The sequence below is a fragment of the Trachypithecus francoisi genome, unplaced genomic scaffold (assembly GCF_009764315.1).
Source record: "Trachypithecus francoisi isolate TF-2019V2 unplaced genomic scaffold, Tfra_2.0 Lachesis_group11, whole genome shotgun sequence".
Lineage (NCBI taxonomy): Eukaryota > Metazoa > Chordata > Mammalia > Primates > Cercopithecidae > Trachypithecus > Trachypithecus francoisi.
This window is the reverse complement of record NW_022681456.1, coordinates 62,267,643-62,293,172: the sequence shown is the minus strand read 5'-3', so window position 1 is coordinate 62,293,172 and position 25,530 is coordinate 62,267,643. Positions and strand designations below refer to the sequence as shown.

The window sequence follows — 25,530 nt, the reverse complement described above, 5'->3', positions numbered from 1 at the left end:
CAAAAAAGATTTTTTAAAAAAGAAAGGAAATGCATGACAAAATACATTAAAGACCAAACAACTTCAAAGAAAAATATTACAACTTTTGAATATTCTACACCCTATAAAATCTTGTGGTGATCAATAGCATTCACTTTGGTACAAAGTGCTCTAGGTTTTAAAAAAGAAAAAAAAAAAAAACAAGCATCCTTTACTATCTAAATCTGTTCAGTACCTACGTTCAAAGAGTAAGAAATAGAGTAGGAAGTTTATTAAGGGGTATCATGTTATCTAAATCTATCAGGTTCACAACTTCAGTTGGTAAGTAAATGACACATCTGACAGCAACAGACTTATTTAAAAATTTATCTGAAACTAATGGCTCCCAAGTTCAGGTGATAAAAGTTCAGGTGAATATTTATTTTATTTCTCAAGTGGATCAATTATAATTTTAAGTCTGGGTAAAAAACATCCCATTCTTGGCTGGGCATGGTGGCTCACATCTTTAGTCCCAGCACTTCGGGAGGCCCAGGCAGGAGGACTGCATGAGCCCAAGAGTTCAAGACCAGTCTGGGCAACAGAGCAAGAACCCATCTCTACAAAAAAATCTAAAAACTATCCAGGCATGGTAGCACCCATGTGTGGCCCCAGCTACTTAGGAGGCTGAGGTAGGAGAATCGCTTGGGTCCAGGAGGTAGAGGCTGTAGTAAGTCATGACTGCACTACTGCACTCCAGCCTAGGTGACATAGTAAGACCCTGTCTCAAAAATTGACAGCCAAAAAAACCATCTCATTCTCTTGGAGAAAGAAGAAGAGGCCACTTTTTCTCAATCAAATGTTTTTAGCTTGGCAACTTTAGATATTAGTGTGAATTACAGATTGGGATTATTTCTATAAGCATGGAAACAAATAATAAAAAGACAAAAATGTTTCCTGGCAGTCATTATAATTTTATAGAGGCAATTTAAGATAAATTTAAAAGAAACAATTATTTCAGGTGTTTTGCAAAAGCTACACTTAACTTTGCCCAAGCTAAAACTGTGTAAATATAGGTAAGTGTGAAATTTTTAATAATTTTACATTTTTTCTTTACTAATAAAGTTAACAAAAACAAAAAAAACACTGCTTCACTAAATATTTTCTTCTTGCTTAGTCTAAATTCTGATCCAGAAGTGGCTTTGTGGTTACTAGAAACTGAAAGTAAGGTTATTATATCCATATTCGGATAAGGCATATGCTCTATTAAGCGACATATCAATATTTAAGATGATCCAAAGGATTACACACACACGCACACACACACACGCACATGTACATTATCTTTTCTACTCACAGTCCAAAAGCTTTGATAATCTGGAGCATATTCAACAGCTGTTTCACACATTTCCTGCACCTCGTCCTTGGTTCCTCTTTTTGAGAACAATCTGAGGTAATGGCACCAAATTTCTGGATTATCTTTGTTATTTTCCAATGCTCGCGCCAGAACGTTTAAAGCAGAATCCAAGGATTCTGAGCACTCCCTGTATATATAAAAGAAAAGGCGGGAGTGCTTTTTAGAACCTGCTTGAAAATTTAAACAGGGCTAATACAATGAATCAATTTTAAAATTCCATTTTTATTAGAATTTACCAGGAAGCCAGGATCACTTATGAAAAGGGGTACTAGATTAAGATTTTAAATCACGTGTCTGAAAGTTTCTGATTTTCCACAGACTCAACAATGTTTTAAGTGAATGTTCAGTAAGTATTTACCACAGACAAAAGTACAGTGTTATAAAACCACTAAGATTATCAACTTCAAATGTGCTTTATGTCCATATTCAGCAACACCTTTTATGATTTACACTGTTCAAGAATGGGAAAAGTTAAACAACTCTCTCTCAAGGCCAGCTACTGCAAGTACAAAATATCAAAGCTTTCAGTATAATAGTTCTTTTCAACGGTCAAGGGCTTGCTATCTCTTGGAGAAGATAATTCTTTCTCATGATCCTATTCATAAAATAATGTACGGTTCTTTTGGTCTTCACTCAGCAAATGAGTCAGAAAAGAAAACACTGTACTTATCCCATTAACATGGAAATGACACACAGGAAAGTTAAATAAGCAACACATCCAGGCATGTGTGGGTTTATTAGCACTCTGCAGCACTGCTTTATTTAAAAGCTTTTAAGATAGTCAAATATTTCAAAGAAATGTGTAAAAAAAAAAAAACCCTTGAATTATTGTAACTATAAAGTTATAATCATGAAAAGACTATTCTTGGCTTATTTATACTACCAAGAAGTTAGAAGATGCCATTTGCAATACAAACTATTGGTTGTATAAGTTATTACTATTTACCTTATTTAAATACATATAATTTAATACGACACTGAGACAAAGAAAATTCACCATAACTTGGAGGTTCTCAGATAAGCTTTAAATATCCATTACAAATTAACAAAATTTAACCTGTTCCACCATTATTTTATCATAATTTTATTTAAAAACTATGACTACTATGATTTTTTAAAAAAACAATAATCAATCATTCCACCAGTCAGAATTTACTGTTTTAACTAATCCTACTTTGAAATAAGAGCCTACTGGAGTAAAAAACTTTAGTATAATTTATTACCCATACACTGAGCCATGCACACAAACTCAAGATCTAATCTTAAACTTGTCTAATAGCTTTTAAACAATAAAATGCTTTTGGCTTTGTCAAAAAACAAAGACTCCATTGATACTAGAAAAGAAACCTAACTGATTACCAAAGGTAAAAAAAACCTCAAACATAAAAATATAAATGTGCAACCGTTTACACAAAGATTTGAAGCTGACCTACCCCTCATTTTGATTCAAGTACTTGTACGCAAGCTTGAGCCAAAGTTGTACATGAGAAGGATTTTCAAGCACACTTGCTTCTAAATTAGCGATGTCATCAGTCTCATTTGTAAAGTATCTGACATCATCTGGAGTGACAACTGTATCCAGAGCTGGAACATTTATTTGGTTCTCTGGCTGGAAAGCTATTTAAAAAAAAAGTGTTATTAGCTTCATATTTTCTTTAGTCCACAGATGCAAGAAAAAGAAAACAATTGTTCTCATCTTTAAAATAATTTAAAAACCTAAAGATTCTAATGATATGTACTAGCTCATAGCTTTAAGGTAGAGCTATGACATAATTTACTGCCCAAACCAGGACCCTTCTGAGTGGAAAGAGGAGCTATTAAAGATTACACCAGAACAAAAGGAGTAATTAGGCCTCTATTATTTTAAGGCTAAGTGACATTACCTTTTCAGTCGACTTATCAGTAACCATGATTCAACTGCTTTTTCATTATTATCAAATGAATTCACATTTGTTAAATTGCAAATTATAATTAAAAAATTAACAGTCATACTTTATAAAGATTATTTTACTATATCTAAACTAGAAAAAAAGTGTTACATTAGTGTAAATAAGTATATAATAGTATTCATCTCTTGGATACTTGCTAATTCACAAATAACGCAAACTTGAAATTAGGAAGTAAAATGTGCCAAACATACAGGCACTCATTCATACATTATTCTGTTCATTAGTTCATCTATCATTTGTTCATTCTCATTTTTTGAGCCTTCTGCATGTCAGAAAACATATTCAAAGATTAAGTAAAATAGAACACCTGCCCTTAAGGAGGACACAGGCTAGGCAGTGGTTCTCAAATGGAAGCTACCTTCCCAGACAAATAATGTATGTTTGGAAATATCTGAAGCAGTCATAATTATTTACTAAGCAGTACTGCTTGCATTTACTGGAGAGAAGCCATGAACACAAATATTGTGCAATTTCAGAGGAATCCTGCACAGTGAATTAACTGTATTGCCTAAAAACCCAATGGCATCGTTTTTACAAAAAAAATTTTTTAACTAGGCAAGCTGATACACCAAAGGATTAGCAAAGTGTTAAATAAAGATGGAACACCACAATTTAATAATTCTGGATCTTAAATTACATAACTTCTTACCATACTTAATTGGTCCTGTAGACTGTTCCTCATCACTACTGACGCTATTATCTGAAATAGGTTTTCTCCAAAACTTTGGCTTCCACTTTCTTTTATCTTTGTAGGTTGTAAATGGAGGAGCTAAAGTAGATAGGAGAAGATTGTTAATTGACATAACTAGTTTTTTTTTTTTTAACATTTTGAAGGATATTCAATATTTGAAAAGAACTACATTCACTCCATCTTAAAAACAGTACGTATTTTTTTTTTTTTTTTTGGACACAGAAGTCTCGCTCTGTCACCCAGGCTGGAGTGCAGTGGCGCAATCTCTGCTCACTGCAACCTCTGCCTCTTGGGTTCAAGTGATTCTCTTGCCTCAGCCTCCCAAGTAGTTAAGGCTGCAGGCACACGCTACCACCACCCAGTTACTTTTTATAATTTTAGTAGAGACGAGGTTTCGCCATGTTGGCCAGGCTGGTCTCAAACTCCTAACCTCAAGTGATCAGCCCGCCTAGGCCTCCCAAAGTGCTGGGATTACAGGCATGAGCCACCGCACCCAGCCTGAAATGATATGTATTTTATATTAAGAACATAATACCAACAAAATCTGTCATACAGAAACTAAAAAGTCCTTTTCATAAAGAGATGCAGTACACACACACACACACACATACACATACACACACTCTTATATATGTACTTACTATGACCTTTACTTTCATTGATATTGCTAACAAGGAGAACAGCCATCTGGTCCATTGACATTCGATCTTTGTTTACTCCAAAAAGTTTCTCAATGTATTTTTCTGAAATACATGCAATGCAATCTTCATGACAAATATCAATTACAGACTAGAATAATTAACATGTATGACGTGAATTCGTTTAAGAATTAAAGGCGAGTATATGGTACTAGGCAATAACACCTATGGCATTTGAAAGGGCAAAGCCTGTATTATCTTAACTACTATAGCAAATCCTACCACATCATATACCCAATTTGGGCTAGAAAAAAAAAAGTTCCTGAAATGAACTAAATAATTAAGTTAAAGTTCCAATTTGGGAGCAATAAAATAGATTCAGTGACATTACAATCACTCTGGGCTGTGATAACACCAAATTTAGTAATTATTATTTCCTTTACTTTCAAAAGATTTGTAGCTTAAGGTTTATTACTTGGCACCAAATCTGAGAAAAAGTTTAATAATATTTGTGCACAATGTGTGACAGTAATCTCTGCTTTCTACAAAGTGTATGAAGTCTTATTTCATTATAGAATTGGAAACAACAGCCATCGTAATTTCCAGCCTTCCTCTATTTTTGAAAACAGTAAGTAAAAATAGGGTCCTATGTTAAAATCAACAGGAAAGTTTCTATACAAACAGCTTAATATTTTCTTTTAAATAAATGGAACTAAATATTTAAATGAGCTCTGTCCAAAGAACTTTCTGCAATGTTGGAAATGTCTTAAATCTGTGCTGGCATGCACTTGCCACACGTGGCCACTGGGTACTTGAAATGTGGCTAGTATAACAGAGGAGGTAAATTTTTACCTTAATTATACTGGATACAGCAAATCTAGATAAAGCATTATGGGTAAACACACTGAATTATAGTAAGTATTTTACAATTTCAACAACTAAACATATAATTTTTAAGTTGCCTAAATTCAATTTTCATTTGAGAGAGAATAAGAAATCTTTAAAAACCTGCTGCAGCAGTAATTTCTTCACTAGTACTTGTCTCTGCACAACCAATCAAAGACAGATTATATGACAGAATGTCCTGGAATAATTGTTTTCGGCTAAGCGTATAGTCTTGTATATGCTGCCTAAGATAAAAAAAAAAAAACACAGAAAAGATAATCATGTACATATCAAAGTTAAGCAAACAAGGCCGTTTTTCAAATTACAGAAGGTTCACAAAAACTACTCACCATTGACAATCATCATCATTACATGTTCCTGTTAAATCAAAACGGCAGAAACACTGATCTGGTTCAATCATATTGCTGTAAGATACTGAGCTCAGGGGAAGTTTTTCCTTGGTTCGATAGTATGGACTAAATCTAAGGTGAAAAGAGTGAACAGGTATATTATGCCCAATTAATATTCCTCTGAAAACTAAGAAAACTTTAGTTTTTCTTTTTCAAGTTAAAATTTCCATACTTACTATTTATGAGGTTTTTATCTAATTACATTAATGCCAAAATTAATTCGAGAAACGACCCAGAATATCAAGTGATAGAAACAAGCCGCTTACCAAAAGCATAAAACAGTTGAAATAGAAAAAACCTTGTATTCTAAAAGTAGTTTCTCACCACATGATAAAATACTATATAATACTGGTATTTCTTACACACATCACCAGCTAAGACAAGAAAATCTGGAAAAAGTCTATACTACCTGGAAGGTGCTTTACAATTTTCAGATAAAAACATGCAACCCTTTAACATTCTCACAACTTTTAAATGTCTAAAAACTTTGGGGGACCCACAAAGTTAATCATTTGAAAACATCTAAATACTCTGAAGGCTGGCCAATGCACTTCTTACCCTGAATAACAGTAAAATTAAAAATCAAAAATCAAAAAAACCTCTAAGACTCCAATTATTTTTCCTAAAATCCCTAGCAAACAGAAATCCAAAATTCTCCACATTTCTACCAATAGCCAGAAACTGGAATTTGATACGAATTGATAAATCCAAGAGTGTGGTTTGAGCCCAACAGCAGGACACTTAATTTTTACGTTCCTTAAAAGGGTAAGTCTGGTTATCGAGAGCAATGATTCAACTGCTTTTTCATTATCATCAAATATTCAAGGTAAAATATTAAAAACCAAAGAGAAATCCTGAAATTCAAGCTTATTGAATCTTTCTTTTATACCTGTAGGACTTAAAAACTAGAAGAGGACTATGGTAGGGTCTAAAAGGACATGGCTTCACTTCCATTGTTTTACTTTGTGCTGTGACAAAATCCACATCTACAGAAATCTCCTGCAAAAGAAAATAATAATTCTGTAAGGCAAATAAGGCCGGGGTGAATTTCAGATTTTAGAGAAAACATGAAATGTTCAATTACCTGACCATGCAAAACCTTCTCTGTAATGCCTGTGGTGGTTTTTAAAATCAGCTGTTTTAGGCTGTCAGCTTTTGAATATAATTTTTGCAATTCACCAATTTTTAACCCTAGAAAAAGTTCTGGTTTTTCTACCATATTTTTATTAAGCTTGTTTATGCATTCTTTGTTAGTGGTATCAGTGTGCTTAAGGTTAGGTTTAGTAAAATAATTGGATTCTAAAAAGGATCTTCTTCGCTCTCTGCTTGAACCAGACAAAATTTCATCATCAACATCATTTTCTTCAGTGTCCAGGGTTAATTTATCTTGTGTCAGATCATGAAGTGAGGGTTGAGGTAAAGAAAATTCGGGTTCCTCTTCCACAACTGGAGAGATATTTTGTTGTTCCTTTGCTTTAAGGGCCCGGGCTTCTTTTAATTTTTGAATTTTCAGGGCATATTCATATTCCAGCTTTTGTAACCGTCTTTTCTCCATAGCAATTAGTTCTGCTGAATGCTTTCTTGGACTTGATACTGGAGAACCGTCCAGTCTCATCATTTTGTTTGGCTAAGGGAGAAAAATGATATAAATACTTTACATCACTGTGATTTTATAAACAACTTCTGGTAAGATAATTGTGCTATCCCCACCATACAATGCTAACATTCCAAAACTAAATCAATATGGAGAATAAAACAGAGTTTAACGTAAGTAGCCAAAAGTTTTGCTAGTTAATCTATGACTTATGAAAAAAACAAAGTCAAGACAAAATAACAAAGTAGGCATCCAAAAATGTGGATGTCATTTAAAAACAAAGCTTTAATCTTAATCTCTTGGAATTTATAGCAAAGAGTTACTTTATATATACATCTTACCCTTAAAACTATCATAAAAACTTTCTGCTTTCTAAAAGTAAAATATTTCTATAAAAAACTCACCCCAAAGCGATCTTGTTCCAGTTTACGTTTTCCTATTTCTTTACTAGCCACTGCCTTTGCCCGAGCAAGCTCTTCTCCATATTTTAGAGTCAAAGCTTTCTTAATTGTAACACGCTGTTGAACTCTGTGAATCTGAAAATATAGAATAATCCCGAAAATGTAAATGAAAACCTTAAAACAGGAAATTTCTTCTTCTCAAATACCACAGCTTTATTCAACTGAAAATAAAAATATTCCAATATTATTTATCAATAAGAAACTATAGGTTACACATATTTTGCTGGCTTTAGTATATGGTGGTTTGTTTTACAGAAAATTTGGCCTATAAAAATGTGTAGTAAATGGGAGGCTAGAGTATTTTAAAATAATTACTTGTTCCTGAAGCTTCTTCAAAAACATTCTGTTAACATTAAGAATTTTTTCAGTTGCTTGAAGCTGTTCTGTAAGTTTTGTAATCTTTGCTTCAGCATTTCTAACAGATTCTTTCTTCTTGGCTTCTTGCTGCACAAGATTCTTTAAAACAGATTCATCTTTCATCAAGAGAATCCTAAATGAGAAATAACAAAATTCTTGTTAATGTTTCCCTACAAGAGCAGACTAACACTGTCAGAATAAAAAATTTTCAAAGTAGTAGCACAATTTTTAAAAATGCATCTACAATGAGACACAGATAAAAATTTTAAGGGATGAATATTTTTATATTCATCACACAGGTATTTGAAGTAACACCGCTGCACTGATAATAGTAACTATGAGGCTGATCTCTTAAAAAAAAAAAAAAAACCATTTAAGCTTGAGGTAATGTCAATTACTGTTGAAAACTTATAGTAAATATTCAATGTTGGGCCAGGTGCGGTGGGAACACATTTCCCCGGTTGAAGCGATTCTCCCACCTCAGCCTCGCAAGTAGCTGGGATTACAGGCATGCACCACCATGTCTGGCTAATTTCTTTTGTATTTTTAGTAGCAACAGGGTTTCACCATGTTGGCCAAGCTGGTCTCAAATTCCTGACCTCAAGTGATCCACCCACCTCGGCCTACCAAAGTGCTATGATTATAGGAATGAGCCACCACGCCTGGCTGGTATTTTTATTTAAACATTAATTTCATTACTTTATGTAAATGTAGTATCATTCAACAAAATGACAGACTTCTACATTCTACAAAGTTTAAGTGAGAAAATGTATAATTCTACAGTATGCTTATTAATAACATATATCACAAAAATATATTTCTCTACTACAGGAACAATTAGATATGTGAAGATAACAAGGCTCACCTATGTTTTTTCAGTTTTGATTCTGCATCTGTAACCTGCTTAGTAACCATTGCTATCCTGCCAATACCATCAATTTCCACATCAGAGTTTGCTGGAGATGATGAACTTGTCTTCAGCTGATCTGATTTAATCAAACGCTGTTTCTCACGGCTAAAATTATCAAAAAGGATCTATGCATTATACCCAAGAATAAACTTAAACTAATTTTAAAACGTATTCTATTTCACGCAGTAACAATATTAATCACACCGACTAATAATAAAGATGATGACCAACATGCATGACCCAAGTTAACATTCAAAGTTGATAGTGGAGTCCTTCTCTTTGAGAGTTTTCATCCTTTTTCTAAGCTGGTTATGTCGCAGCACATCACTCTATTCAAGTCTATGTATGACCATCCAGCTCCCTCTTCTGTGTGAGTTATAAAACATTAACTCTGTATCTTGGATAAAACTATCATCACTCATTTCCCAGTGCCAACGAACTCTGTAAGAGAAGTTTTGAAAACATCACATACTTTTAATGTAAATTACATAAAATTACACTTACTTGGCAATCTCTTCCTTTAACAATCTATATTCAATCTTCTTTTCTTCAGGCAAAGCCTCCGGTGTTCGCAAAGGATCATTTTCTTTTTCAGATTTTGGAGGTACTTTCGGTTTTGAAGCTTGCTAAAAAAAAAAAAAAAAAAATTTGAAGTCAACTAGATCATCAGCTTTCCAAAATTCCATACTAAGATTTATATTTTACATTGCAATCCAGCATATACTGAATTTATTTAGAAATACCTGAATGTCTTCATCATTTTCTATTCTTTTTTCTAAAACAATGTTGGTTGATAACTACTAAATTGTATATGCCACCAAGTAGTCAAGATCTACAGTCTGAAAATCATTGTATTAAATAATAGCTAAACAACAACTGAAATAGGGAAAAAAGGATAAAAGTTGTACTTAGATAATAAATTTTAATAAAAACTGTTTTCTGGTAATACAACACAACTCTAAAACAACAGTCTCTCTACTACAAAGAACAATTATCCAACCAATTTTCCTATTTTGAAAAAGGAAGTACTTAATAGGAAACACAAATAATGGAAACTTTTAATAGTAAAATGAATCTACATTGATACATGCTTCATTACATAAAGTCCTAATAGCACAAACACTTAAAATATGTCCACAAATCAATGCTATTAAAAATCTATAACTTTATGGTTTAATTTTCAGGAGAAAATAAATTTTACTGATTGTCAAAAGGTCATCTTTCTTACCACCTTTAATTATTGCACTTACCTCAGCAGTTCGTCTTGCTTCTTTAATCATGGACTCTAATCCACCAAAAACACTATTTGTTGACTTGGAAGCCTCTCCATCAGATTCGCTATCATCTGAATCATTTAGTGTTACAACCACTGATTTATGCTTTGGAAGCTGCAAAGACAATATATTTATTACTCGTGATAACGAAAGGACATCATTTAACCTCTCTGAATTTCAATCCACAAAAATAATGGGCTCCAAGTAGACAGTCTATGTCTCCTTCTAGGGTTGTATTATATAATCCACTGTGTCAACCAATACTGGTTATATGCCCGAGACATAAAATGTTGTATATTCTTTAAGTCTTTCTATACCATAATTACTCTCATTAAAATTTTATTTTCGCTTTCTATATAAAGAACCACAATGCAATTTAACTCTTTTAAAACCAAAGAAAAATTATTTTGTTAATTTTACATAATTATCAAAATTCTGTACTTTGTGGTTACATATAGAGGGTAAATTGCCAAAACTGGCTTACCTAACAGAGGCAAGATTTCAACTTGTCTTTGTTCTATTTATTTTACTTTGAAGCCATTAGAAAACAAGATAGAAACAAACTATCATTTCAACCTCCTTAATAAACATCACTAATAATTTCTTTCATAATAGTGTAGTCATTGATTGGAAAACATACACAAAGTATACAAAGAGATGGGAGAAATAAAAAACATGTAATTTGTTAAAATTTTGACTCCAAAAAGATAGAAAATCTGAATAAGCCAATTTCTATAGAAAAAAAGTTGAAGAAACGACAGAGGAAAGTATACCACTCTGATGAAAACAATAACTCCCCCAACACACTATCACCAAACTTTACCAGTTTTCAAGTGAAGGTGTTGCTCTCATTTTATCAATAAATTAAAAATAAATTTTAAAAATTTGTATTTATATGTGAATATATGTGTGTATATAAATAAACTAAGGGGTAGAAAACAGGACAACTAAACTTCATAGAAATTTCTCACAACTGTTTGAATAAAAGTAGCATTAAATTTTTGTTTTTACCGAGATCACAGTTCGTGGAAGACGAGGTCCTCTGTGAAACTTTGGATTCTGTATCCTAGGCTGAGACACTGTGTTAATACTGACTATTGATAGATTGCTTCTTGGCACAGTATGTGAATTGTTCAGAACTGGAGGTGAAGGTGGGTCACTATTACTGGATGTTTCCTATATAAGGAAGAGAAAGATATGAAACATTCCTAAATAAAAATAAATTTCTGCCACCTTTAAAAATCTGGAGCATGTTAGAATTATCCCCACTTGGCAGAAAAGTCCAATGAAACCCAAGTAACCAGAAAAAAGTAGGACTACCATAAAGCTAAGCTCAAGAGCACCACCTAGAGGTTCAGGTACCTAAATTACCTCTGGCTTAAAAGCTCTTTTATTTGCTAGAGATTTAAGTAGTTCTTCTCGAAGCAGCATTTCTTCCTCCTCTTCCTCATCTGCAAAAGGTGGTTTTGGAGGCTGTTCTGGATCTTCAGGTGGGAGAGGTGGTAATGGTGGTAGAGGAGGTAGAGGTTCAAGAGAAACACACAAGCCTTCCACATAAGGCTGGCTCAAAGGTGGCAGAGACTATGTTTTAAAAAAAGAAATAATTACAATGCAAATTTTATCAACTCAAATGCTTATCTCTGCAGCAATATTAAACTAGAAAAAAATAAACTTTATATTATTATTTTAGCTGTAAGTATAGTAAGCTAAGTATATGTTAACCTCAAAACAAACCCAGAAATCAATAGCCAACCACGAAAAAGTGTTATTTTTACAATAAAAAAAAAATCAACAATATTTGAAACATTTATTAACTTCAAGGAAAATTATAGAAACTTCTCTGTTCTCATTCTTATATACATTTAGCATTCTAGAAAATACAGATATCAAACTATACAAGGTCCTTCCTTCTAGATGACTACCTGAAAGCAAGAAGAGATACTGAAACCCAAGACATATTTCAGTAAAAAATAAAAATTAGAAACCAAGGGATTCTGTGAATAATAGTGCAGAGTACCTTAATCATTAATTAAGTATCAAGAAGAATCACCACTACTCTCTTAAAATGGCTTCTTAGAGAATATCTATAAAGGAAACTAATTTTACACAAATCCCTGAATTTGGGTATGTATTTGCATCAAAGATCTTCCAGTATTTCTCTCGGCATTTAGTTCATTTATTTATTTCCCAAAAAGAAAACATTACAACGAATAAAGTGCTGTTTTCTCTCTCACTACTGGCTCTAATATTCGCCTCACCATATATGTTCTAGAAACACACTACGCATCTTTCCTGAAACGGAAAGTTTCCCTCTTACACCTACTGAGTGAGAGATACTCAATTTGATCTCTAGGCTCTCACAATCTAAAAATAATGTCAAAACTTTTAATGTCTGATTCCTCTACTTCCTTTTTTTCCTTTTCCTGTGTTTTCGTTTTTTTATTTTGTTTTGTTTTTGTGGGAGGACTGGAGACAGGGGAAAAGAAATTAACTTCATAGAAAATGCTTTTCTTTTGCTGGATTTTCAAGTTAAAAATAACCATCTTTATGAAAAGAGGAGAAAGGAGAGAATATTAATTTTTAGAAGCATCCTAATGCACATAAATTCCAATTCCCTAAAAAAGAGACAGTCCAAAACAGTAGATAACTTCTGTTTTTGAATAAATTTTCTGAGTAGCTACTAGATGAGAGTAAAGAGAAGAAGGAAACATGATAGGTACCGAAAAGTCAACATGAAATTAAAAATTAGCTATGAAAAAAATCTACCAAACGGATAGCTTGCTGCTTTAATCAACTGTTTATTCTACATATTTCAATGCTATTAATTCTCGTAAGCAATTCTGATTTTTTAAGCCCTCTTCAAACCTAACCATTCATTTGTTTTTAAAAACAAATTAGAAAAGACAAGACAAAATAATTTTCTTAGAAATCAATTTTGACTTACAGAAACCTGAGGTGGTGGAGGCAAAGAAAGAGACGGTGCTGGAGAAAAATACCCCAATGAACATTCAGAGAAAAATGGCGGTTGCACTGGTGAAGGAGCTGTAAACAAATTTTTTGTTAAGAGTTTAGTAACAGAAATATTTCACCAGGAATACATTAGATTTATGTTATGTTTGAAGAAATACATCTAGGTGGAGTGCAAATTAGATTTTATCAACCTCTGACAAAATCTTTAACGCTCATAAGTCCATCTCCAGCCACTTAAAATTGTCATATCATCATAAAGTCAGCCATTCACTTCAAACTAACGATTAGTCCCTCAAAACTCTCACTTTGTTCCACTTTTAACCTAATGATAAGAGCAGGGAATAGAGCAGGAAAGGCTAGAAGCATACTTTAAAAAAAAAAAGAAAGAAAAAAAAGCACACACATACACACACACAAACAACAAAACCACAAGCATACTTTTCAAGAAATAATGAAACAAAAAATTCCCTTGAATCCTGCCAAAGTGCCCTAGCCAAAGGAAAACAATGATGTGGTGACTTCATTATTCCCTTCTTGTGGAGCAAAAAGAAAGTTGAGGACATGGACTATATAAGCTGTGTTGAAAGCAAATAAAACCAGGAATGAGAAGAATTACTTAGTGTATTTAGTCATTAAGGTGGACATTTTTTCACATTTTAATTTTGAAATAATTACAATTGATGCATCTCAGCATTTTTCTTCCTTGGTAGCAGATAAAAATAATTGTGTATTTTATCTTCAATGACTTGTTAGGCTCACTGAAATATAGCAGTTTCAAAGACTACTCTTACTACCCTACCCACTAACTATATAATCTTAGAGAAAATCTAACATTTCTTCTTTATCCCAGTTGTCTCACAAGTCAATACATTATTATCCACATGCCTTATATGGGGTTGACTTGAGTCCCAAATGAGATCATCTGAATATACATTATCTTTGGAACATTTTACATAGTGCTGCAAATGTGGCTGCTGTGTCACATTTCTGTTATTAGGTGGCAGAGAGAGGCTATGTCTATGCTCAGTGTTCTGCCCCATGAACATCTGAATGTTTAATAGTCTGACATTTGATGGTGCTCTCATTTTATGGACTTGGCATGTTTTCCCTTCCTAGTATCTGGGAGAGAGGGTGGACCTAGTGAGTGCACTGATCTCCAAGGAAAGCCCTCCAGCTTGCACTGTCCTCATCCAGATTTAACCAGCCCTGACTCACTGCCAGGTGCCAGGAAAGGCTTCTGAGGACTTTCTAACCTTTGTGTTGGGCCCCCACTAGGGGGTCTGAAAGGACAGTGGGAAGGTAGAGGGTGCCCTCAGCAAGAGGAGCCTTCATTCATGAATGTTAGAAACTACTGGCAGGAAAGATGAAGTCCATTACGTGCTGGTTCATGCTACCCACCATGTCAGGATCATCCAGGAGGACAAAGAACTGGGAGTGTTTGCTGGTGTTTGATTCAGTTAATAGTATTAACAGTAAGTACTTCTACTGTGCTCTTGATTCTGTGTCAAGCTTTCTTGTTATTTATTTATTTTTGAGACACAGTCTCGCTCAGTGCCCAGGCTAGAGTGCAGTTGCGCAATCTCAGCTCACTACAACCTCCACCTCCCAGGTTCAAGTGATTCTCCTGCCTCAGGCTCCTGAGTAGCTGGGACTATAGGGGCGAGCCACCACTACTGGCTCTAATTTTTGTATTTTTAGTAGAGGCAACGTTTCACCATGTTCATCAGGCTGGTTTCGAACTGTTGACCTCAGGTGATCCTCCCACCTCGGCCTCCCAAAGTTCTGGGATTATAGGTGTGAGCCACCGTGCCCAGCCATTCTTGTTTTTCAACACAGGAAGGAAGTTGACATAACTTGTGATTGGCTTATAGTATGAGCACTGGCCAGAATGATGAGGTGGACCAGCCCCAGCCCAGATCAAGATGCAGAGGCCAGGATGTGGGCCTAGCCCTGTGCCAGGAGGCTAGTTGGAACAGAGGTGCAGATACAGGCTCCACCTGCTCTGGGACCACCAGTGGTACTCAAAGTATTTGCAGCCTCAAAGCCTGGCTTTCCACAAGTCCACCCGCTCCCAAGGCCATGCAGCTGCAGTTCCTGCTCTGCTTTCATTACATGGATGGGCAGGCTGGCATTGGGATGCCCACTGTCTCTGACCCTGGCCTCTCTACCTTGGTGGCACTGTGTGCTCCAGCTGGACGGGGCAGCTGCCGGGACCACCCCATAATTTTAGTATTCTGATTTTTAAGTTGTTCTGCCATTGTGGTATCCTGGTGAAAAAAAAAATAACCTTCCAGGAATTTTTGAACTGCCTGGAACCTCAGATCCTAAACTGATTTTTTACTGTATTTGAATTATCTTGTTTTTTTAAACTTTTTTTTAATACAAGATAAAGTGAATTAAAAGACAGTTTTAATGCACATTTCTTCAAATAAAATACGTTTGTGTTGGCAAAATTTGAGAAAAAATTGATCTTGAATGGAAAAAAATACATATATATAAATATCTGCAGTTAATGTGGCAAAAAAATTAAAATTTGACAAAGCTGCATAGAGTACGTTCTCTACATGTTTCACAAAATCATTTAAAAAGCATAGATCATAAAGTTATTTTATAGAAATAAAGTATGAATAACATTGTCGATACTTGGGAATTACAAAAAATCATCTCCAAAAATCTGAAAATAAGAAAATTAAAGATTGACCAAAGCAAGTTAAAATATGTTATCAAAACATAATATAATATAAGACTATCACATACCAGCTTACAATAACAACCTGAAAACTGAGCATTTTGGTAAACACTAGCCAAATAATACATATTTTGTTTTGTCTCTAGTCTAGATACACCAAAGTAGGATTCTAGTTTTGATTTGGTCTCACCATGTGACTACAGGGAGAAATACACTGATCAGGTGTTCTTCCAAATTCTCCAGTTCCTGGAATGCCAACTGCATTCTGCTATCTGCCTCAGTCTTACGTGTTTTAAATTATTTGTGAAGGAATAGGTCTCTCACAGCCAATCACCACTGAACATCAACAAAATCAAGTCTCTGGCCCTCAAAGATAAATCAGATTCTAGACAATGCAACCTAAAGGAGAGTTACAGCCCTGACCAGTTCTAACTAGTCTTTCCTGAGATGCCACTAGTATAATTTTGTCTCAAAATTTCTACAAATTGTCATACTAGAAAGAGACAGGAAGCCAAATAGCAAAAAAGGTCTTTTGTTCTTTGACTAAAGCAGAATGAATCTTGGATATAAACATCAAGAGTTTGTTTTTTTAAAGAGTAGTGTTCTCATCTTTCCCATTCTTCACTTTTCATTTTATTTTTTGAGACAGAATCTTCTCTGTTAGTCAGGTGGGAGTGCAGTGGTGCGATGTCAGCTCACCGAAAACTCCACCTTCCAGGTTCAAGCAATTCTCATGCCTTAGCCTCCCAAGAAGCTGGGATTACAGGCACATGCCACCACACCCAGCGAATTTTTGTATTTTTAGTAGAGACGGGGTTTCGTCATGTCAGCCAGGCTGGTCTCCAACTCCTGGCCTCAAGCACTCTGCCCACCTCAGCATCCCAAAGTATTGGGATTACAGGCGTGAGCCACTGCATCCGGCCCAATCTTCACTTTCTAGAGCAATAGTTAACAGAGTTTAAACAATGCCTTATTTATTTATTTTTTACTTTAAAGGCTATCTAGAAACACTTGGAAATAAAGATTACTATTACTTATTTGAGGTTTGCTCTCTAAGTATTCACAACAACAAATAATGTCTATCATCATACAGTTCATCAGCAAATCTCACTTGCATTACACATTTCTTTCAAAGTTTTGAGTACCATAATGACTATTCTCTACTTAATACATGTAAATACACAAAGGTTTCAAGTTTTGGCTCATACCTGGAGAATTGGTTTCACTATCTGTATCCATAGCAACTTCTTCATAGTTATCATACTGATAAATGCCTCCTCCACTATCAGTAGGTTGCTTATCTAAGGATCGCCTCAGGTCAGGATCTGAAGACTAAGTATACAACACTTTTTTTTAGTTTCAAAGCATTTTCTCTCTTGGGTTACAAATCACAAAAGAACTGATGGTTATCTTCTAGGGAAGAGTATCAAAAATCATGGTGATTCAGTTAGATGTGCCTATCACATCTTTGGGAGATTCAATTTAAATGACAGCTACACTGGCTGACATTTCGTAACTGTATAATGAGATAGATAATGGAATTTCCAAAATACTAGCTATACAGATGAAATCCCCCACTGTTAGCTAAGCCACTAATTAGCTCTTCTTGTAAAAATGACATCAAACTCTTGTACACTTATGACTTCTGTATGATTAAGAAACTAGAGGAATATAAGCAAGTTTTACATCATCATGACTACATAGAGAACATTTCTCTAAAAATTCAAAAACATTTTAATTATGAATAAATTAATGATACCTGAAAACTACAAATTCTGGGTAAATGTGTTTACCTATTGTATGCTGTTTTCTTATCTACTTCTTACTATGTTTCACTCAGAGACAGTTTATAATAAACTAAAAACTTGCAAAACCTCTTGAGGAGGTAAAGAATAATGTGCAAATAATACCATATTTATCTCTAGTAAAAGATTCTATTGGCCCGGTGCGGTGGCTCATGCAGTCAGGAGTTCGAGACCAGCCTGGCCAACATGGCGAACCCCGTCTCTACTTTTAAAATACAAAAAAATTAGCCAGGCGTGGTGACGGGCGCCTGTAATCCCAGCTACTCGGGAGGCTGAGGCAGGAGAATCACTTGAACCTGGGAGGCGGAGGTTGCAGTGAGCCGAGATCATGCCATTGCACTCCAGCCTAGGTGACAAGAGTAAGACTCCCTCTCAAAAAAAAAAAAAAAAGTTCAAAGTATAAATATTTACAATATTCCTTGCTTAAGCAAATCTAACTCCAATTAATGAATTTACTCTTTAATATCCCTCTATTCTTCATTAATACATTCTCAAGTGTACTCTTTTTGGGCTTTTTTTCTTCTTTTTGGGTGCACAGGGTAAAAGAAGGGAGGGAGAGAGAAAAAGAGAAGACAACAAGTATATTCATATACATAGTAAATGTTCAACAAATGCTTGACCACTAAACACAAAATAGCCCCATGCACTAAGATTATTACTATATGATGATTTAACATTAAAATAGTCCATACTAGTCATGACACAATTCTCAATCTACATTACTAAACAATGAAAAACTAATGAAATTCTACCCCTGTACTTAAGAAACAGCCATTTTGTTTTCACAATTTAGTAATCCTACTTTCACCTAAACAGAAAATGGTAAGAAAGCTAAAAGTAGTCTCTGCTAATCATAATTTTAGCCTTCATTTTGTCCTCTAATACCTACGACTACAAAAGATGCTTTCCCAATTATAACCTACCTTCCTTTCTTCCAAGAGTTATTTATAAAATAAGCTTTCTTATTTGACAGAATCTATGAAATAAGACTTTAAGGAAACTTAGAGTAACGTTTTGATTTTATATTTTTGCATTTCTTACTTTACTTCTTGATCTCCTCTTGCCACCAACCAATTTCATGAATCGATTGTACTGTTCTTCCTGATTTGAGAGATCTCGAATTTTTCTGATTTCTTCCTCTCTTTTCCTTCTCTCTTCTTCTTCAGCTTGTTTCCGCTGATCCTCTTCTTTCTGTCTTTCCTGTTCTTTTTGTTGTTGTAGTTTCTTCCATGCCTTTGTTTGCTGCTTCCTCAATGCTTGTTTAGCTTTAAATAAAAAATACATAAACATTAGTATCTGTCAGGAGATAAAAGAAAAATAAGAGTCTTTAAAAATATTTTCATTATCGATTCATCAATGATGATGCTCCTCTTAAGTTGTTTATATAAGACTGTTTTCCATTTTAGGGCCCTATAATTCCCCAAACTCAAAACTCTGATTTAAAATCCCAAAACTATACTGATACATGAATTCAGCTAGAAGAATTTAACAAGCAGTGGCTCACACCTACAACCCCAGCACTTTGGGAGGCCAAGGCGAGCGGATCACCTGAGGTCAGGAGTTTGAGACCAGCCTACCCAACATGGCGAAACCCCGTCTCTACCAAAACTACAAAAAATTAGCTGGGCGTGGTGGTGGGCGCCTGTAATCCCAGCTACTTGGGAGACTGAGGCAGGAGAATCACCTGAACCCGGGAGGTGGAGGTGGCAGTGAGCAGAGATCACACCACTGCACTCCAGCCTGGGTGACAAGAGCAAAACTCTGTCTCAAAAAACAAAACAAAACAAAACAAAAACAAAAGATTTAATAAAAATGATCACCTGTAGTGCTAACTTTTTTGGCCGAATGTGTTTTTGTACTTGTTTTAACTTTTTGCTGTACAGTTTTCGTCTTAGTCAACTTTTCTTTGCTTTCTTTCATCACCTGCTGTTCTTTTTGTTGCCATTTTTTACTGGCTGACTGAAGGGCCAAAAGGCGAAGCTGTAATTCAGATAGTTCCTCTTCATCTTCACCAAGTTTCTTTAAAGCAAAAAGAAAGAGCTAAAATTTTTAATTCTATTATTTAGCTTATACATTTTATCAAGTCAAATCCTTTATAAGATAAAAATTTAAAGTTTGAAGGCAAATATGACAAGGCAAATACAGATAACATAAGTAAACTAATTTACTTCCCACAGCCTAAGACTCTAATGTAATTCCTAAAATACGAATAGAAGTTCAGTCTGCAGAAGGTATGTGTATATAGGTAATGTAGGGTTGGTGAGGCGGTACAACTGATAGAACAGGATAATGCAAAAAATAAAAGAGTTAGTAGCTAACATTTAAAAGGGCTTCCCAAACCTGAAAGAGTAAGTCTGATGGCAGCAAATGCAATGAAGAAATAAGACCCAGGAGAGGTAAGGAAAGAAGAAGGAAGTGGTTCCCTGATCACGTGCTTTGCTGGCCTCACCAGTAATAGAGAACAACAGACATCCTCAAGATTCAAATGTACAAATTTTCTTTTATGTGTATATTTTTTAATTCTTTAAATTACTAGTGAAGGGAAAAATCTACAGAGATTTGCTTACAGCTGACTGTTATGTGTTCTAAGGCTACAGATATTTATCTGAATATTTTATATATTTTGAAAACAGACTTTTCTTCAGGAAAGCTAAAACAGGACAATAATGTTAAAAGCAGATGTCTGAGACTTTTTTCCAATTGAAATAACTTTTGCATTTCACTTTCGAAATATTCTCCACATGATAGCAAAAACAGAACTGAAAAATGGCAGGTTCCGAAGAGGTTCATAATTAGAGTCCATTGATTTTAATAAGGGGTGGGAGGATAGCTTTGGCTTCCCCACCCTTGAAGTTAAACACAAACTCTGCTTTTTCTTTATGTATGCGCAAGAAAGGGAAAGGAAGAGTCAAAAAAGATTCCAAAAGATGAAGGCCTACTTATCTAATAACTTTTTCTTATAGGTAAATTATAATTATATTTTCTCCTAAAATCCAATTAAATTATTTCTATTGTTAAACATAAAGAAAACAGTGGATACTAACTAATGATTTCACCTGAATATGAACTACTATAAGCCCTAAACTACTGTCATACACTTCAGTACTTCAATTTAACCAAACCAGAATAGTTACCCTTTCCACTGTTGGTAACTACATGTAAGCAATAATTGTAAAATTATCATGATTCTTTTTTAAGTTCTCAGTCACTTAACTGTATCAAATTCTATTGCCTAGTACTGAAATTCTAGAGCTGTGCTGTTCAATATGGCAGTAATGAGTCACATGTGGCTATTTGAATTTAAATTACCAAAACTGAATTTAAAAATTTGGACCTAAGCCACACTAATCACTTTTCAAGTTCTTCATAGCCACGTGTAGCTAACAGCTACCATATTGGAGAATACAGCTATAAAACATTTCCATTATTGTAGAAAATTCTATTAAATAGTACTCATGTAGAGAGTTTAACTAAAATAAAGCTATCCTCACTGTTCCACTGAGACAAAGTCTTTTTGTTTTCTTTTGTTTTAAATTATTTAATTTTTTTCAAGTTGGGATCTCACTATGTTGCCCAGGCTGGTCTCAAACTCCTGAGCTAAAGTGATCAATCCACCTCAGCCTTCCAGAGTGCTGGGATTACAGGCATAAGCCACCACGCCCAGTGAGACTTTTGATTATTTTTTGCAACTACTTCCTTTGGAATGAAAGAAACCACTGATTCTGTCACCCACCTATATGATACGTGAGGTAGTTACTTGAACAGCAAGAGCACAGAGCTAAGCTCGTTAGTTCCCATTAGTCAGACATGCTCATTAAATTACTTGCTCTGACACTTAATTCCTATATAACTTTAGGCAAGTCACTTAATCTACTCACAGGACTCTTACATCATCCATGAAATGTACATAATGTCAACTTGATTCACAGGGTTATTGTGAGGGTATTAAAAATGTGTATGTGTACGTTATAGTATCATTTCTAAATTCAGGGCCATCTTTTTCCTAAAGCTCCTAGACCATTTAAATCATTTCAGTTTATACAGAAAAACAAACTGAAATCTCAAAAGAAAAAAACTACAGATATTTCAGATCTCTAATTCAACAAACTGAAAAGGCTTAGGTTATTGAGTGACTGTTACATGTCAAACACAGTGCTTGATGCTTCTGTATTTCATTATACTGAAGCTTCACAACAACCCAGAGGACAGAAGACATTAAGTTCATTTTGTAGAAAAGAATATAGAAGCAAGCAAAGGCTAAATAGTTTATACAAGGTCACTCAGCTAACAAGAAGTGGAAATAGAATTTGATACCAGGTGAAGGTCTACCTAACTCCAAAAGCTTACCCATACAGGATAACCCACAAAAAATGGAGAAAATATCTGGATCAAAATTAAAGGTTTCAAAAAAACAAATGATAAAAAAAGATCCTGTATGAATATATATAACATTTAATTAAACATCATTTGCAGAACCCAGGGAAAAGAGACTCCAAGATGTCACTACAGAATTTCTTATCTTTAAGGCTTATGTCCAAATGGAGTTATAGGAATGATGAAAGAAAATGAGTGAAAGTAAGACAATTTCCCTTACAAAAGAACAAAATAAAGCAATGTGAAAATGGGTCTTACAGAGATGATACAGTCTCACAAAGCAGCATCTTACCTTTTCAGACAGAATATCTGAGGTACTAATTCTTCTTGTTAAATTTTGTTCTTTATCTTGTAATCCTTTAAAATAAAATAATATTTTTTGAATACTCCAAAAGATAGCCACAATCTAAAATAAAATAATCCTATATAATATCTGGTAATTATTTTAAAGATATCATTAAAGGGTCTCATTTTCTCAATCTCTCAACCAAAGGAAAATACCATTAAAGAGAACAAAAATCTGAACAAACTTCTTATCAGCCTCATTCCTGAAAGTTATAAGCCAAAATGATTCAAAATATTAAAATAAAGCCACACTTTTAATAAAATGACTTCTGAACTACAGTCATTTCAAGTAAGAACAGAATTTATAAAGCATAGAAACAAGCAGCAACACTTAATTATCAACTGGATTATCCACACTGATAGATTATAATGATGACTAAATTAATCCAGTCCTCTAAACTGAAATAAATTCAATGTCTACATTTGTGCATTAGAGAACTGGTCTTTTATTTACCTAGAAAAGCATCGGTAGAGGCAGCTTAAGTATCAATAAAATTAAGTCCATCCATACATTTTTTTCTGAACATCTAGCCTTGGGCCCAGATGACTGATGAAACAATGTACAAAACCTTATTTATATATTATGTAATCTACAACAGCTTTAAACATCACATAATAAAGTTACAGAATATCTACAATCCTGTTGAGATACTTTTGTAGCTAAAACAGATTATGTTAAAAATTCAGAAATCTTTCCTTAAGATGACAAAACTGAAGTTGCAAAGCTAGGATTTAAATTAGATCTTAACTTCAAGCCTAGTGTTTTTACCATAACACCACACCTGTCAATGTTCCAAACATCCTAATTTGACTGCTCAAGTGAACCAAAGAATATGCAACTTATTCAATAAATAGAGAAATGACTAATCAAGCACCTCAATCAATGTAAATAGAAGGCAATGACCAAATTTCAAGACAAATGAGTTCTGTTGAAAGGCTTAGTCTATAAATGTGAACTTGTTGCAACATGATTGATACAGTAGAAAATAATTTGAGCAACCAGGTGCAGTGGCTCATGCCTGTAATCCCAGTGCTTTGGGTGGCCGAGGCAAGTGGATCACATGAGGTCAGGAGTTCGAGACCAGCCCGGGCAACATGGCAAAACTCCGTCTCTGCTGAAAATACAAAAAATTAGGCATGGTGGTGCGTGCCTGTAGTTCCAGCTACTAGGGAGGCTGAGACAGGAGAATCGCTTGGAGCTGAGAGGTGGAGGTTGCAGTGAGCTAAGATTGTACCAATGCACTCCATCCTAGGCAACAGAGTAAGACTCTGTCTCAAAAAAAAAAAAAGAAAAAAGAAAAGAATTTGAGCATAACACAAATTTATATGTGTGATTTGTCTCAGAGAAACACTAAGACTGCAGAAAACTGCACCCAAGTGATCTGAGCCATGTAGGAATACACAAACATACACTTCAAACACCTATCAAATACCCAAGTTCATTGTGTGTGTTATAAGGCACATACATCCACATCTGGTACTACAATTTACTGTCTGATTTCAGGTAACACTCGTTGTTTTACTTCATAATAACTCATAAGTAGCAAACATTCCACTTCCACAGGTATACTTCAGGTCTATTTCATGGAATGCTGACAAGTTTACTTTAATATTTCACACTTTTTCCCCCCCATTTCACATGCAAAGCTGTGCTATCATTTTTCATTTATTCCTATCTTTTATGTGCCACGGATAAAGTTTTTGAGTGCTGATCCTCTAACCTCATTTTCTCCACACACCCTATTGTTTTTATTGCACAATTTTGCAGTGTGGTAATTTTGGGGAATGCATATGTCCCACTGTAGCAAAAATGATCATGCTTTTAAAAACAACACAATAGTAATAACTATCAGACAAAAATAAACAGGGAAACATTAAACACTAAATTATTCTCCTACATGAGAAACTTATGAGTTTCATTAGGTCATGAGAAATCTACTGGTCGATTAGGATCTCACTTGTCTATACAAAATGGCAGCACCTCCCTTTAATGTAGCATAGAGGCAAACATCTATTAACATAACAGGTACCTTATGACTACACTGCTACCTTCAAAATAAACACAATAGGCCGGGCACGGTGGCTCACTCCTGTAATCCCAGCACTTTGGGAGGCCAAAGGCAGGTGGATCACGAAGTCAGGAGATGGAGACCATCCTGGCTAACACGGTGAAACCCTGTCTCTACTAAAAATACAAAAAAATTAGCCAGGCATGGTGGCGGGCACCTGTAGTCCCAGCTACTCAGGAGGCCAAGGCAGGAGACTGGTGTCCATCACAGAGATGGAGCCTGCCGTGGGCTGAGATAGCGCCACTGCACTCCAGCCTGGGCAACAGAGCGAGTCCGTCTCAAAAACAAAACAGAAACAAAAACAAAATAATAAATACAATAAATTCAATAAATACAAATTTCAGACAATAAATATAACTTTACACAAAGATTATAAACGCAGGTTTAAAGTGATCAAATGGGTAGCTAGATATTGTTCTACCACTGTCATAGGTCTGTACAATAAAATTATCTCAAGTTTTACTCAAAACCTCCAAAATGAACACTGTTCTTGTCACACAGAATTTAAAATATTACCCACTAAAAGTCTAATGTGAGCTAAAGTCACCAGCACAGAGGTAGTAGTTAAAACCACAACAATGAGAATACCTCTAGAAAATGGGACACTGAGGACATGACAAATTAAGAAATTACATAGGAAAAGTAATTATTTAAAACAAACAAAAGACAGAAAAGGAAAATCAGGAAGTTATTTTTAAAATCTATTACAGAAATCCCAAAATTTCAAAGGAAGAAAA

General features: G+C 34.6%; 1 protein-coding gene and 1 non-coding gene across 3 annotated transcripts in view; one reads left to right on the top strand and one right to left on the bottom strand.

The window, feature by feature from the left end:
• ZFC3H1 (zinc finger C3H1-type containing) overlaps positions 1-25,530 on the bottom strand; it is a 53,641-nt gene that overhangs the window by 15,717 nt on the left and 12,394 nt on the right. For both annotated transcript variants that reach the window (XM_033221263.1, XM_033221264.1), the window contains exons 3-22: positions 22,672-22,736; positions 19,826-20,024; positions 19,047-19,270; positions 17,409-17,532; positions 13,486-13,583; positions 11,913-12,122; positions 11,553-11,717; positions 10,518-10,655; positions 9,772-9,893; positions 9,223-9,372; positions 8,316-8,490; positions 7,944-8,075; positions 7,030-7,572; positions 6,835-6,944; positions 5,886-6,017; positions 5,659-5,780; positions 4,654-4,755; positions 3,971-4,090; positions 2,806-2,989; positions 1,313-1,499 (exon numbers count right to left, since the gene is read on the bottom strand). In XM_033221263.1, coding sequence (XP_033077154.1) covers positions 1,313-1,499; positions 2,806-2,989; positions 3,971-4,090; positions 4,654-4,755; positions 5,659-5,780; positions 5,886-6,017; positions 6,835-6,944; positions 7,030-7,572; positions 7,944-8,075; positions 8,316-8,490; positions 9,223-9,372; positions 9,772-9,893; positions 10,518-10,655; positions 11,553-11,717; positions 11,913-12,122; positions 13,486-13,583; positions 17,409-17,532; positions 19,047-19,270; positions 19,826-20,024; positions 22,672-22,736 — 3,302 coding nt within the window. The remainder of the gene's footprint in view (positions 1-1,312; positions 1,500-2,805; positions 2,990-3,970; positions 4,091-4,653; positions 4,756-5,658; positions 5,781-5,885; positions 6,018-6,834; positions 6,945-7,029; positions 7,573-7,943; positions 8,076-8,315; positions 8,491-9,222; positions 9,373-9,771; positions 9,894-10,517; positions 10,656-11,552; positions 11,718-11,912; positions 12,123-13,485; positions 13,584-17,408; positions 17,533-19,046; positions 19,271-19,825; positions 20,025-22,671; positions 22,737-25,530) is intronic.
• Positions 14,458-14,581, top strand: LOC117091239. The gene has a single exon (XR_004440348.1). It is a non-coding gene; the product is annotated as a small nucleolar RNA SNORA17 (small nucleolar RNA).